Source organism: Vulpes vulpes, chromosome 6, assembly GCF_048418805.1.
Source record: "Vulpes vulpes isolate BD-2025 chromosome 6, VulVul3, whole genome shotgun sequence".
NCBI lineage: Eukaryota > Metazoa > Chordata > Mammalia > Carnivora > Canidae > Vulpes > Vulpes vulpes.
Window position 1 is genome coordinate 87,905,516 of NC_132785.1, and position 13,800 is coordinate 87,919,315.

General features: G+C 41.3%; 2 protein-coding genes across 7 annotated transcripts in view; one reads left to right on the plus strand and one right to left on the minus strand.

Annotated features, from left to right (window-relative positions):
• The window catches only part of L2HGDH (L-2-hydroxyglutarate dehydrogenase), a 37,964-nt gene extending 35,360 nt beyond the window's left edge, over nt 1-2,604 (minus strand). The window contains exons 1-2 of one of the 3 annotated variants that reach the window (XM_072761499.1): nt 2,381-2,567; nt 355-481 (exon numbers count right to left, since the gene is read on the minus strand). Coding sequence is in view for 2 of the 3 variants with exons in the window: in XM_026000734.2 (XP_025856519.2) it covers nt 2,381-2,520 (140 nt within the window). In the remaining variant the exon portion in view is untranslated. Of the gene's footprint in view, nt 1-354; nt 482-2,380 lie in introns of all 3 variants that reach the window. The other 2 variants (XM_026000734.2, XM_026000735.2) reach the window with 2 other exon arrangements.
• Nucleotides 2,605-2,652: 48 nt separating this feature from the next.
• DMAC2L (distal membrane arm assembly component 2 like) lies at nt 2,653-13,760 on the plus strand. 4 transcript variants are annotated; one of them, XM_072761504.1, is made up of 7 exons: nt 2,669-2,751; nt 3,215-3,309; nt 8,071-8,186; nt 9,918-10,029; nt 10,935-11,143; nt 11,718-11,889; nt 12,769-13,760. In XM_072761504.1, exons 4-7 carry the CDS (start codon nt 9,923-9,925, stop codon nt 12,881-12,883), a joined length of 603 nt encoding a protein of 200 aa, XP_072617605.1. In that variant the 5' UTR covers nt 2,669-2,751; nt 3,215-3,309; nt 8,071-8,186; nt 9,918-9,922; the 3' UTR covers nt 12,884-13,760. The 4 variants fall into 4 exon arrangements, with proteins under 4 accessions (XP_025856523.1, XP_072617604.1, XP_072617605.1 ...); XM_072761503.1 differs by lacking the exon at nt 8,071-8,186 and having other exon boundaries at nt 2,655-2,751; XM_072761505.1 differs by lacking the exon at nt 8,071-8,186 and having other exon boundaries at nt 2,726-2,912.
• Nucleotides 13,761-13,800: the final 40 nt, after the last annotated feature.

Sequence of the window (13,800 nt, forward strand, 5' to 3'; positions counted from 1 at the left end):
TTAATATGTTATTTCTAAAAAGCCTCTTTAAAGCATGCACACAGACCAATATTCTAAATTTTTTAATTTTACTTTTAGTTTTTTGTTGTTTTTTAATCTTAACTGGCTCCACACCCAAAGTGGACCTTGAACCACCCTGAGATCAAAAGTCACATACTCTACCAACTAAACATGAATCTTTGCCATTAATTGAATTTAAATTAAAAATTAAAAATAAAAAAATAAATCTTTACCATCGTATAACACACTCCACTCAAATCAGATAATTGCTTTAGGCCTTGATGGTGGCACAACTTCCTTTGTTCCGTGCTCACTCATATGCAGGAAAAACAGATCTTTGGGCTTATAGCTTACCCAATTTGGGCCACATCATTGGTCTCCCACTCTTCCTCAGGCCATTCTTTGGATTGTTGAAGATGTTAAAGGATATAATGGTCCCTTTTTTAGTCCCAAATATGGACTCCACCCATCTCAAGTCTTTCTGTAAGGGAAATTCTAACATTCAGAACCTGGATCCCAGGTGCATGACTTCATGTTTTATACTTCCTTGGGAACCTCTGGTGTACTTTTCTTTTATAAATCAATGCTCAGTATTTCTCGATGGATATTCCTCTTATGGCCCTACATTAAAAAACATGCCTACAATGAAAAAAAATCAAGCATGTACTAACTAAACATGACTGAGCAACTACGCTGCTGGGCATCTATCTCAGAAAAATAAAAACCAATGTTCATACAAAAACCTGTACATAAGATGCTCACAGTGGCTTTACTCATAATAGTCCCAAATTATAAACAGTCCAGATGTTCTTCAAATGGTGAATGGTCAAACTGTAATACATCCATGCCATGGAACAATTAGAAGGAATCCACTGTCATTATAGGCAACACCTTGGATGAATCTCAAAGACATTATGCTGTGTGAAAAGAGCCAATCTCAAAAGGTTATACACTGTGTGGCTCTGCTTATACAACATGCTCAAAATGACAAAATCTTAGAGCTAGAGAATAGATTAGTGGTTGCCAAGGGTTAGGAAGGGTGGAGAGACGGGATGTGAATATAAAGGGATTGGTAACACAAGAGATGTCTTTGTGGCAATGAAACATTTCTTTATTTGTGGTGGCAGTTACACAAATTAACATGATTAAATTGCATAGAATCACACACAAATGAGTGCATGTAAAAACCGATGAAATGTGAACAAGGTCTGTGGATTGTGCCAATGTCAATCTCCTAATTTTGATATTGTACTATAGTTAGGTAAGATCCTATCATTGGGGTAAATTGGCTGAAGGATGCATAAAATCTGGTGGGTTTTTTTTTTTTCAATTTCCTGTGGCTCTATAATTATTTCTTTTAACAACTATAAACAAAACCATCACTAATCCTACTTCTCTTCCCTTAAGAAAAGCAATCCCAAAATAATTGTCTGCGTACCCCCTTCTATGACTCACAAATTCTATGCCACTCTAATCCACTAACTAAACCACTAACACACACAACAACCAGTCAAATTTGGAAACCTCAACATTTAATCACTCCCTATTCTTAAAAAAAAAAAAAAAAAAAACCCTTTAAAAGGCTCCCAATGCTCTCAGAATAAAATTCACTATGTGGCTAAAATAAAATCCCTGCTGTGATACAGCCTCTCTCCAGGGCCATTCCACACCACCTCTGTTCCACTAAGCTCTGGTCACACTCAGCTTGTCCACCTTCCAGTTCTTGAACTAGCCAAGAGCTTTCCAGCTGTAAAGCCTCAGCATAAGCCGTTCCCTCTACAGAGAGCAGAGAAAGACAGTGGCTTCTAATGGGATCTCCAAACTTCAAATCACAGGACACTTACTTGTGCAGGCTTTGATTAGCAACTGCACCGCTTCTCACAGGGGCAACTCTATGCAGTGGTTGCCAGGACCTGATGGGTTTAAGAACGGTTTCAGGCCTTTCGAGCAACACCAGGCAGGGATGCCAGCTAATAAACAGTATATTTGATTGCTTAAGTGTGGTAGGGCCTTGAATCCTTAAAACGACCACCTACAGGAGAGACTAGGCTCCGACTCACAATGGAGCCTTTAAGGAGCTTAAGTGACCCATCCAAGAACTGAATAGGAGGTGGAGGGACAGTATTCAAAACCAGAGCTGCTCTGGACCTCTCTACTCCACACCGCCTTACTCTTTCCATCCGGCACACAAACACAACGAATGAATCCTAGAAGGAAACTGCTGGGATCCGAGGTTGGGATCCCAGGCTCCCCCGGATCCTGACCTTCTCTCACGCCCGCGAGAGGGAAGCAGAGCAAGGGCAGAGGTCCAGCAAGGGGCGCCTCAAGGAGAAGCAGCAGTAGTAGCACAGGCGACGAGGGCAGGCCAGCGGCTACTCACCGGGTGCTGGCTCTGCGGCCACCCTGGCACAGCGGCCAGGGCCTCCCCTGCGCCGGCCTGCACGCCGCAGAGAAGCCCCCGGGGAAACCCCCGCGGGCCCGGCTGCAGGCACCGCTCAGGTAACGCAGCGCCGGCACCATGGCCTGCGCCCCCTCCCCGGCCCTCCCTCCGCCGCCAGAGCCCGCCCCCGGAGCCGGACGCGGCTGAGCTCCCGGCGCCGCCTGGCCCCGCCTCCCACTCAAGGGCCAATCAAGCGCGCACCTTCGCCCCACGTGGGAGCGGCGCCAGTGGCCAATGAGCGCGCGCGGCGGAGGGCGAAGGGCAGGCCGGCGGCGCCGTGGACGCGGGGCGCGCTCGCTTCCTCCTGCGCTGTGAGTAGAGGAGCTAGGCCCTGAGCGAGGCGGCGGCGGGCTGGTGCTGCGCTCTGCTCTGCGCTTTCCCACTCCCGCTGTTGGGCTGGCGGGAAAGCTGGTCCGTCGACTCTCGCGTCCTCAGTCCTCGCCGCCCAGCGTCCTCGGGATTTGGGGAGAAGGTCTGGGCGTGACTGGGGTGACGGGCCCGGCGGCCTCCCCACCCCCCCCTGCCAGCTGGAGGCCGGCTGCAGGCTGCGGGCCGCGGGCGGAGGCCCACCAGGGGCGGGGCCTGTCCTTCCCTAGCTCGGGGCGGGACGGAGGCTCTTTGTCACGGCAACGCCGGGCAGCCTGCAGCCTCCCGGACTTGTTTTTGAGTTGCTCCTGGCGGGGTCATTTCTTGGTGCTGTAAACAGCGAGCGTCTAGGAGAACCAGACGGCGCGGTCTTTGCCATCGTTTAACTGTCTGTTTCCTTATCTTAAGCGCTGGGTGGAGATGGGGTTTTAAATACGCTGTGCGGGGCTGCGGACAGCGCCTCACCTGGACAGCGCCCTTCACCCGGTTGTCCTACCTGTAAGGTGAGAGACGTGGGCTACGTAATCCCTAGACGACCTTCTGACCCTAAAGCTATGTGATTCACCGTCACCGTGGCAGTTGAACACCTGTACTCTGTGCTTAGTGGCAGTTTTTGATTTTTAGGATCAGAACAGCTGAACACAGGGGCACCTGGGTGACTCAGTCGTTCAAGCGTCTGCCGTTGGCTCGCGTCATGATCCCGGGGTCCTGGGATCAGCCCCACATGGGGGCTCCCCGCTCTGCTTTTCCTTCCCCCACTCCCTCTGTCTGCAGCTCCCCCTGGTTGTGCTCTGCCGGTCAAATAAATACATAAAATTTATATAAAAAAAAAAACCAGCTGAACAGAACAAAAATAGAATGTTAAAAACTTTATTGCTGGAAGGACTTTGTTTGAATTTGGTTCCAGTCCGTGGTCTGGTTGCTTGTGAATCTCATTTCACCTCTTTGCCTTAGTTCCTCCTCTGTGAACTAGGAGTAATAATGTCCCGCTTATAGGGCTGTTGTGTGGATTGCAGGAGATAAGGCTCATAGGTGTTTAGCACAGTGAAGTACAGTTGACCTTTGAAGACCAAGGATTTGAACACTTAAAAGAGATATTTTTCAGTAAGTCCCATACGGTAATACAAATGTATTTTCCTTGTGATTTTCTTAACATTTTCTTTTCTCTAGTTTTTTTTTTTTTTTTTTTTTTTAAGATTTTATCCATCCCTTCGTGAGAGACACATAGAGAGACAGAGGCATAGGCAGAGGGAGAATCAGGCTTCCTGCAGGGAGCCCGATGAGGGACTCCATCCCAGAACTCCAGGATCACCTGAGCCAAAGGCAGAGGCTCAACCACTGAGCAACCCAGGTGTCCCTCTCTAGTTTATTTATTATAATAATACAGTATATAATACATATAACATGCAAACTATGTGTTAACTATGTTATTAGGCTTCTAATCAAATGGGAAGCTGTGAGTAGTTAAATTTGAGAGGTCAGAAGTTATATGCAGATTTTCAACCCCTGGGGTAGGGGTTGGTTTAATCCCTGTGTTTAAGGGTAAACTATACTGGATAAATGACTACTCTTATTATGTTTAAATAATTTTACTTTCTAGACAGTTGAATACTTTATTTATGAACACAAGGTAGAATGTTACCTGCTTTTCCCATTACAAATAAAAAAAGAGACGGTTGTTTGTTAAATTCAGTTTTTTTGTTTTGAGATCACTGTAGAGTCCCACACAGCTATAAGGAACAATAGAGATCCTGGGTATCCTTTACCCATTCTCCTCCAATGATAACATCTTGCAAAATTGTAGTGTAGTATGATAACTAGGAAATTGACATTGATACATTCCATTGATCTTATGCACATTTCCCCAGTTTTACATTTGTGTATTTGGTTCTATGTAGGTTTTTTTTTTAAAGGATTTTTAAAAATTTATCCATGGGAGGCAGAGACATAGGCAGAGGGAGAAGCAGGCTCCTCACAGGGAGCCTGATATGGGACTCCATCCTGGAACCCCAGGATCACACCCTGAGCCAAAGACAGGCCTTCAACCACTGAGCCACCCAGGTGTCCCTGGTTCTACATAGTTTTTATCACATATGTAGATTGTCGTGTTGCCACCACAGTCAAGCTACCATCACCACAGGGATTCCTCCTGGTGCCCTTTTATAAATACACTTCTTTCCTGCAAGGCACCCCTCCCCAGTCTATCTCCCTTTCTAAAATGTTGCCATTTTGAGCATGTTCTATAAACCGAATTACAAAGTATGTAACTTTTTGGATTAGCTTTTTTTTTTCACTCAGCATAATCCCTTGAAATCCATCCAGATTGTTGCAAGTCTCAAAGGTTTATTCCTTATTGCTGAGTATAGTATTTCAAGGTATGAATATACCACAATAGGTTTAACCGTTCACCCTTTGAATGACAACTGAGTTCTAGTTTTAAGCTATTTGAAATAAAGCTGCTGTGAACATCAGTGTACTGCTTCTTGTGTGAACCTGTTTTTATTTACATGGAATTAATGCCCGAGAGTCCAGTTGCTGGGTCATAGGATAAGCACATGTTCAGCTTTATAAAAAATTGCCAGACTGTTTTTACAAAGTGGCTGTGCCTTTATATTGTCCTACCAGCAATGTTTGAGTAATCTAGTGTCTCCTTATCACCAGCAATTGGTGTTGTCACTATTTTTTATTTAACCATTCTGATAGGTAGGTAGTGGAGATGGTTATTTTTTTAGTTTGCACAAGATGTAGTGGATTTGTTATTAGGTTAAATACAGAATTATACATGTCTGTGGTCAGACTTTCATGGGTCACTTGAACCCAAAGTAGTGACTTGTTTACCATGTGATTTTGAGTACATGCTGCTTAGTTTAGCAAGGTGAAAAAACAATACACCTGCTCTTTGTATAAATTTTTTTTCTGTTATCCCCTCGCCTAGATTTGACTGTACATTAATTTGTTTCAATTAAGTGATTTCAAATCAAAAGCTCACCTTACATTCATACACCCATAATGTCTTTAGTATGACATCTGTATTCATGTCCCTACCCTCAGCTGAATAGTCATGTTCATTTTCCATCTGTGTCAGAACCCATAAGGTGTTACTTCAATGAACCCCCTGTGATGCTGGCCTAGGAATGACTTTGGGGAACTTTGTTTCCAATTCCTCAATTCCTAATGAATTCTTTAGTTCTATTTCACTAGACTTTACATACCTCAGGAATAAGAATTGGCATCAATATTGGGTGATCTGCAGTGAGGTGGGGCTATAATTTGGGGAAAGACTTTCCCAATTCCAATAACCCCCCACCCCTCCAAATTTTATTTACCCTCAAAAACTAGTCCCCCCCCCCTTTTTTTAAAGATTTTATTTATTCATGAAAGACAGAGGCAGAGACATAGGCAGAGGGAGAAGCAGGCTCCATGCAGGGAGCCTGATGTGGGACTCGGATTCGGGACTCCAGGATCATGCCCTGAGCCAATGACAGTCAAACCCTGAGCCACACAGGCATCCCCAAAAACTAGTTCTTTAGTTCAGTCTTTTGACCCATTTAGCCATGACTTTGAATAGCCCTGCTAAGTAAAAACTTACTCTTTTTATGCAAATAGGGGAACTCTCAACCAAACCTACTCAGAAACATTTTGTGTATATACTATTTTGAATTAAACCTTAGAGGTCTGGCCTCCTCTAAGTAACAAGCAAAATTGTAATTTTTAGAAATGTGCTCCAAGCCAGGTTCTGATAGTAATGAAGGAGCTTTTTAAAATGATTTTAGGGGCGGCCCTGGTGGCTCAGCGGTTTAGTGCCACCTTTGGCCCAGGGCCTGATCCTGGAGTCCCAGGATCGAGTCCCAGGATCGAGTCTCAGGATCGAGTCTCAGGATCGAGTCCCTGGTCAGGCTCCCTGCATGGAGCCTGCTTCTCCCTCTGCCTGTGTCTCTGCCTCTCTCTCTTTCTCTGTGTCTCTCATGAATAAATAAATAAAGTATTTTAAAAATAATAAAAATGATTTTAATTTCTGGATTATTTATTGAAAAAATAATTTAGTGGTTATTTTTCTTGCTGTTAACTTTTTTTTTTTAATCATTAGAGCTAAATTCACCAACTCACCACTAGAGGTCTCCTCTTTCCTTATAGAAAACATTCCCAGAGGTTGCTGCTTAAATTCATCTGAAATTTCTAAAATCAATTAGCACAGGCACATTTGAGAATGTAAAAACCTACCAATTAATTTTTTTCCTTTGTTGCCAAGGAAAAATTTTCTTAAATTATTTAAAATATAGCATCTAATATTTTTAGAGACCATAGTGGGAATAAGTTTAGCCTTTCCTTTAAGCTGAAATATGAGGTAAACAAAAGTGAATCAAGTACTCGATTTTCACAGACCACTCTAATTTACCTGGTTAATAACAGTCTCTCTGATTTTGGCTTTCTCTATGGAAATATATCAACCACTGAAGACTACTAATTAGCAAATATTTATTAAATTTTTGCATTAGGGGGATGGAAATGTGCTAGGTGTTATGAAAAATGGAAATGAGTAAGATGTGATCCTTGCTCTCCTTTTTGCTCTGCAAACTTTTTTTTCTGCCTAACTTGAAACCCTTAATTATCCTTTAAGACTCATCTCAAAAGACACCTCCAGTGTGAAGCCTCTTCACTTCCTCCTCTAGGCTTTCACAGAATTTGTTCATACCTCTATTAAGACATATTGCATGCTATTTATTTGTTTATATGTTGTCTGTCATACTAGACTACATTCTATGAGGACAAGGAACTTTGTCTTTCTCCTCTGTTGTTTTTTTAATCTTACCATTGTATCTCTGGCACTAAGTATAGCAGACATTCAATAAATATTTATTGAGTGAGTGAATGAATGGATGGATGGAGATGGCATTTGAATAAGCTCTTGAAATTCCACGGGATGGGAATGGGGTGTGTGCGTGGGGAAGTAAATAGAACAGCCTAATTGGATGCTGGAAAGCTCAGATAAATGAGATTGGCAGCCAGTGGAGTTATCAGAGGTGGGCATAGGTGGAGAGAGATTTAACAAAAAGCTAGGAAGGGCTGAGAACAAGAGAGTGATAGCGGGGAGGTTTTGGGAATGAAGGCAGATGATGGTGGAAAAGAGATGAAGAGGGAAGATGATTCCAGCTTCTGTCCTCAGACTTCATCTCTCACTGTTCTAGAACCTCAACATCTTCAATCACTCCTCTGTTCTAAGGTGGTTCCCACTCAGACCTCTTTCTTGTCTCTTTATTCCCCAGTTCTAGTACCATCCAGGACTGAGGAAAAAGCCATGGACTGGTGGGAAGAAGAACTAGGTTCAAGTTTCAATGCTGCCACCAATTAGCCATGAAACATTGAGGAAGTCCTTTTAAATGTATGCATTTATTAATCCCCCACCTTGTTCCAGAAGGGATTTAGAGTGTCAGCAAGTTACTTGATATCAGGGCTTCAGTTTCCTCATCTCTAAATGGTCTAGGAGGTCTAAGTTCATTCCAGTTCTCCCACTTTGTGCTTCTGATTCAAATGATTTGTTGATTATCTCCACTTAGAAGTTCTGCTAACACTTCATATTGAGAATATGAAAAATGGGGATAGAGGTGGGGGAAACCTACAATTTGCCCTCCTGACACTGATTTGTATTAATGGCATCACCATCCAACTGGTGACCTGGGACCAAAACTTAATGTCATGATGATACTAGCTATTCTAGCCCTTGCCCCAACATCTCAGTGAGCCATGTGGAATCCACCCAGTAATGTTATTCTCACTCTTTCCCCTACTTGGTCCTTTCCCATGGCCACATGTAGTTGAAACCCTTATTAGCTGTCTTTCTGTTCCGTTCTTTTGACCCTCAATCTTGATGATGCTGCCCAAGTAATACTCTGAAGCATAGCTCTAACAATGCCAGTGCTCTTTGCTAAAACCTCAGTGACTCACAACTACCTGCAGAACAGTCCTGACTCCCTTGCTGATCAGGCAAGATCCTTCCTGAGGTGACTGTGTAAATTGCCTCCTTTTCTCAGGATCCCCATGTACTAACCACACTGAACTACAAAAGTGCCTTGAACATTTCTGCCTCATCTAATCACCTGATATACCTTCTGGCATTTTGCCTATTGAAATCATGGTCTGTTCTTATTTTAACTCTTTGAGGGATTTTTCAGGTTCTATCATTTATTTTAACTACCTGGTAATTTGTTTTAGCTCACTTCACCCAGCACTAAATTTTCAGCAACTCAAAGGCAGAAACCACATTTCATTTATCTTTGTTTTCCTCTGACTTAGCACACTACTAGAGAAACTTGAACTGAAATAAATCAGATTAAGACTCAGTTCAGAAATCACTTTCTCAACTCATGGTTATAAATTTTTACAGCTGGAAATCATCTGAGCAAATCATCTTATTTTACAAGTGAGAAAACCAGGCGTCAGTGAGGTGAAGCTACTCGCCCAGTCCTTCCTAGCTGCCCTTGCACAATTCTTTGTTTGCACTATTCTGGTGATACTATGTGCAGCCTTGGCATAGAAAATTCTGTTTTCAGGGATCCCTGGGTGGCTCAGTGGTTTCGCGCTTGCCTTTGGCCTGGAGCGCGATCCTGGAGTCTGGGGATCCAGTCCCGCGTCAGGCTCCCTGCATGGAGCCTGCTTCTCCCTCTGCCTGTGTCTCTGCCTCTCTCTCCCTTCCTGGATATAAGCGTCTTAACCTCAACACATTTCTCCCTTGGTGATTTCAGTTTGTCATTTTGATGTTGGAAATGTAGACTGGGAGTAGAGCTGGTTTCAGCAAATGTGTAGGTTCACTGCCTGCATGGCCATCTGGTGGCAACACTGCAGGCCAACTCCAGTTGAGGGTTGAAGAGTGAAACTTAACATTAAGCTGAAAGGAACCTTAGGGACCGTCCAATCCAGCCCCTCTTTTCTGTAGAAAAAAAAAAAAAAAAAAACCACCAGGAGTGTCTTGCTCAATAACTCTGAGTGGCAAATGACTCACCAGCTTTGCTGGCACAAGAGCATTGACTTTGAGGTTGTAAAGTAAGTTTACTGTATGTATGGGACTCCGATTGCCAGCTTATGATCTAATATGAATACTATTTTGTGTGTCTAGATCAAATGATGCTGTTTGGAAAAATTTCCCAGCAGTTGTGTGGCTTAAAGAAACTCCCATGGTCATGTGACTGCAGAAACTTCTGGGGCTGGTTGAATGCAGTGTTTAATAAGTAAGTTACTCCAGCTAAAGTGAAGAAACATGGGGATTATTACAGCTAGATGAGTTCCCAGTAGCTAATTGGTTATTTCTTGTATTTCAAATGCTTTTTTGTACAGTGTGTGAAATACGATCCTAATATGTTTAAAAACAAAGCATACATAGAAACATTGAATAAAGACCAGAAAAATAGATTACAAAGTATTAACTGACCAGGTGGCAGGATTTCAGTAATTTTTCTTATTTGTCCTTTTGAGGCCTTTCAAGATGTCTAAAATGAAAATATATTATTTTTTGTAACCAGAAAAGCTTACTGAATGTGATTTTAGAATATTCTCTGGCTTCTTAATTAGCCTTTTGAATACTACCAAGGGGACTCAGGTTTTTCAAAAAGCAGGTGGCATGCTTCGAAACACCATTTTGAAACTAATGGAACTAATCTCCTTGTTGCTTAATGTAGCATTAACACCACTAACTAGAGAAAACGGCATATGTAGAAATTAATAAATATCACTTAATGAGATTAATTTGAACACGGACTCAAAATTATTCCCTTTTATATTTTGTCATTAATAAAAACAATAACCAAGTGTGGTCATTCACTCACTACGTAGTTCCTGAGTACCTCCTGGTGTCAAGCACGGTGCTACATATGAATCAATGAAGACTCACATCTGCCTGATAAGCTCATGTAAAAATAATAGGCCTTGACAAGAGTTCACTTGGAAACAAAAACAAGGTAGCAGGAAGAGCCAGCATATGTTGTTTTTTTCCCCATGGCTCTCACTAATATACTTATCTCCCTCCTTAGTCATTTGAAAGGAAAAGTTATTGAAGTGCCCTTTTTATGTTGATGACTAGAGTTAATCAGCTAGTGATCACACTAAAAACTGACTGCTTTTGTTGTCCTGCCAACAGAGTGGATCATGAACGCATCCGGGATGTGGGACCTGACCGGGCAGCATCTGAGTGGCTGCTGCGCTGCGGCGCCATGGTGCGCTACCACGGCCAGGAGCGGTGGCAGAAGGACTACAACAACCTCCCCACGGGACCTCTGGACAAATACAAGATTCAGGCAATTGATGCCACAGACTCTTGTATCATGAGCATTGGATTTGATCATTTGGGTAACTACCCTGTCATTGCTTATGGGAAATGTAGGTGATTTGCAGTGACATTTTGTTGCAGTGGATTCACTGTTAGAGTCATAAGTGTGTCCTTTTTGCCCTTTCCAGTACAATCCAGTCTTTTTTCCTGTATGTGACTTTTAAAACTTATATAGAGGTTACAAACACTTTCTTTGCTCTTCTCCCTTCATTAAGCTTGTCTCTACATGCCTTTATTTCGTGTTTATTGGTTTAAAATTCAAGGCTATGTTTATCAAACTATTTTTGTCAAATTTCTGTCATCTGAGAAATCCTCAATAATGTAAGAATTATTATACCCATACAGCTTCTGCTTGTATGGGCTTTTTTCCCTCCAATACATGGGCATCTGATTACAGAATGGTCCTGTCCATCAGTACAACCTGTATAGTGAATACCTTGTATGGTTAATTGGGTCACTAATCATCCAAGTCTTACAAGGGACTAAAAGGTTTTCTGGAACATAGGATTTTCAGTCTAAAACCAGAAGAGTCCTGGCCAAACTAGTTATTTTAATAGTAGAGCAGATTCTTAAAATGTACCTTTTATCTCCCAGAGGGCCTACAGCATGTTGAAAAAATAAGACTATGCAAGTGTCATTATATTGAGGATAACTGTTTGGAGAGACTTGGTAAACTTGAAAATTTACAAAAAAGCATATTGGAAATGGAAATAATTTCATGTGGGAATATCACAGACAAAGGCATCATGGCTTTATATCACTTAAGGTAAGTGGTCAGTGCTAAAATGGAAACAACCATATAGGTTAAAATGAATAATTAGAATTTAAATTAAAACAATTTTTTTTAGTATATGTGCTACTGAAGTGAGCACAAAACAAAAATTTTTGAAGTAAACTCTACCCCAATGTGGGGCTCGAACTCACAACCCTGAGATCAAGCATTGCATGCTCTTATCAACTGAGCCAGCCATTTGCTATTATGCTTCCTCTCAATGTTTTTCCCCATATTCTGACAGTAACCTTAGTATCACAGGAAGTTTGAGAAATTTTAAGTTTTTGCTTTTGTTTTTTTTTATTAATTTCTGTACCCATTGTGAAGCTCAAAGCCACAACCCCAAGATCAAGAGTCGCATGCTCTTCCAAATAAGCCAGCCAGGGATTCCCCTCACTTTTTACTTTTAAGCTTATTTCTTTTTAGCAGAGAAATTTTAAACATTAGAACCAAAAGTGGTAGATTATCTCTTACATTAGTTGAGGCTTTGAGGTATCATCTTTTAGTAAAGTTCCTTTAAGAACTTCCCTATTTTTTTTTTTCCTTTCTAGAGTAAGATTCATTTTTTGTATTTCTCATGCAAAGGATTTCTCTGCCATAATACATATACAGTATTTGGAAAGATTCAGCTAGAATTATTGATGTAATTCAGAACGATTAAACTTCCCAAGGTCTGGCTTGGTTCCTAGCATGAATTTCATCTAAAGTAGCACTCTTAAAATGGCTGTTCTAAGAGTCATTTTGAAAGTACAGTGTGATATACATGCATTCTGTGTGTAATTTTTTCTAAAAGCCATTAACTAGAGTTTATTTTTAATGCTTTAAGAGTAAAGGCCAAAATGAGGTCACATTTTTTTCCTTTTCTTTTTGCAGAAACCTCAAGTATTTGTTGTTAAGTGATCTTCCTGGAGTAAGAGAAAAAGAAAACCTTATCCAAATCTTTAAGACAGCACTGCCTTCTTTGGAACTAAAATTAGACTTGAAGTAAAATAATAATATTCAATAAGTATCTTATTTCAATATAAAGTATCATTTGAAATTGTTGGTTCTAAACAGCAATAACTATTTTGTAATCATCCACAGACCATAAGGATGTCCTATCATGACATTCCAGAAGCAGAGTCCATCATGTAGAAAATAAATATTCAGACATGACTCACTGAAGGTACTAGGTTGGAAGAAAAAAAACTTATGCACATTAAGTCATTTTAAGAGAAAATGGAAACCAGGTAGCAGTTTAATTCTAATATATTCCTCATTTTATATACATATCTATATAGATATCTCTTGATGTAGATACTGACATAGAGTTCTTTAATGTGATTTAAATGTGCAACATAAATGTGCCATAAATGGGCATCCGGGTGGCTCAGTAGGTGAAGCATCTGCCTTCTGCTCGGGTCATGATCCCAAGGTCCTGAGATCGAGCCTTGCATGGGGCTCCCTGCTCAGCAGGAGTCTGCTTCTCTCTCTGTCCCCCACACTGCTTGGTCTCTCTCTCTCTCTCCCCGTCTCTATCTCTCAAATAAATCTTTTAAAAAAATAAATGTACAAAACAGATATTCTTTATCAGAAATTTATATTACTGTTACCTTTTAAAATTATTGAAGAATGTTACTATACATGTACAGTTATGAAAAACTGAAAGCTAAATTTCAGATTCATTGGTGGAGTGAATTATGAAAGGCGGTTGGTAGTTGTTGAAGTATTCATAATGCTTCCCAGGATTTGCATGCATTTCTCATGACCCTCATTCCTGTGTTCTTTATAACATGCACCTTTCTCTGAATGAATACTCTCTGCCTAATTTGTCTATTTTGTAAGCTTACTTTGAGGTTTTATTAAAACTAGATATGAAGACTTGACTGAATTCAAATAGTTTTGCTGAATGCAATAGAACAGAGG

Excerpts from the sequence above, each read along its gene's own strand:
- DMAC2L (XM_026000738.2), top strand. The coding sequence starts at position 9,923 with ATGATGCTGTTTGGAAAAATTTCCCAGCAGTTGTGTGGCTTAAAGAAA. Across the intron at positions 10,030-10,934 it reads TTGAATGCAGTGTTTAATAA|AGTGGATCATGAACGCATCC; the intron begins GTAAGTTACTCC and ends TCCTGCCAACAG. Across the intron at positions 11,890-12,768 it reads ATGGCTTTATATCACTTAAG|AAACCTCAAGTATTTGTTGT; the intron begins GTAAGTGGTCAG and ends TTCTTTTTGCAG.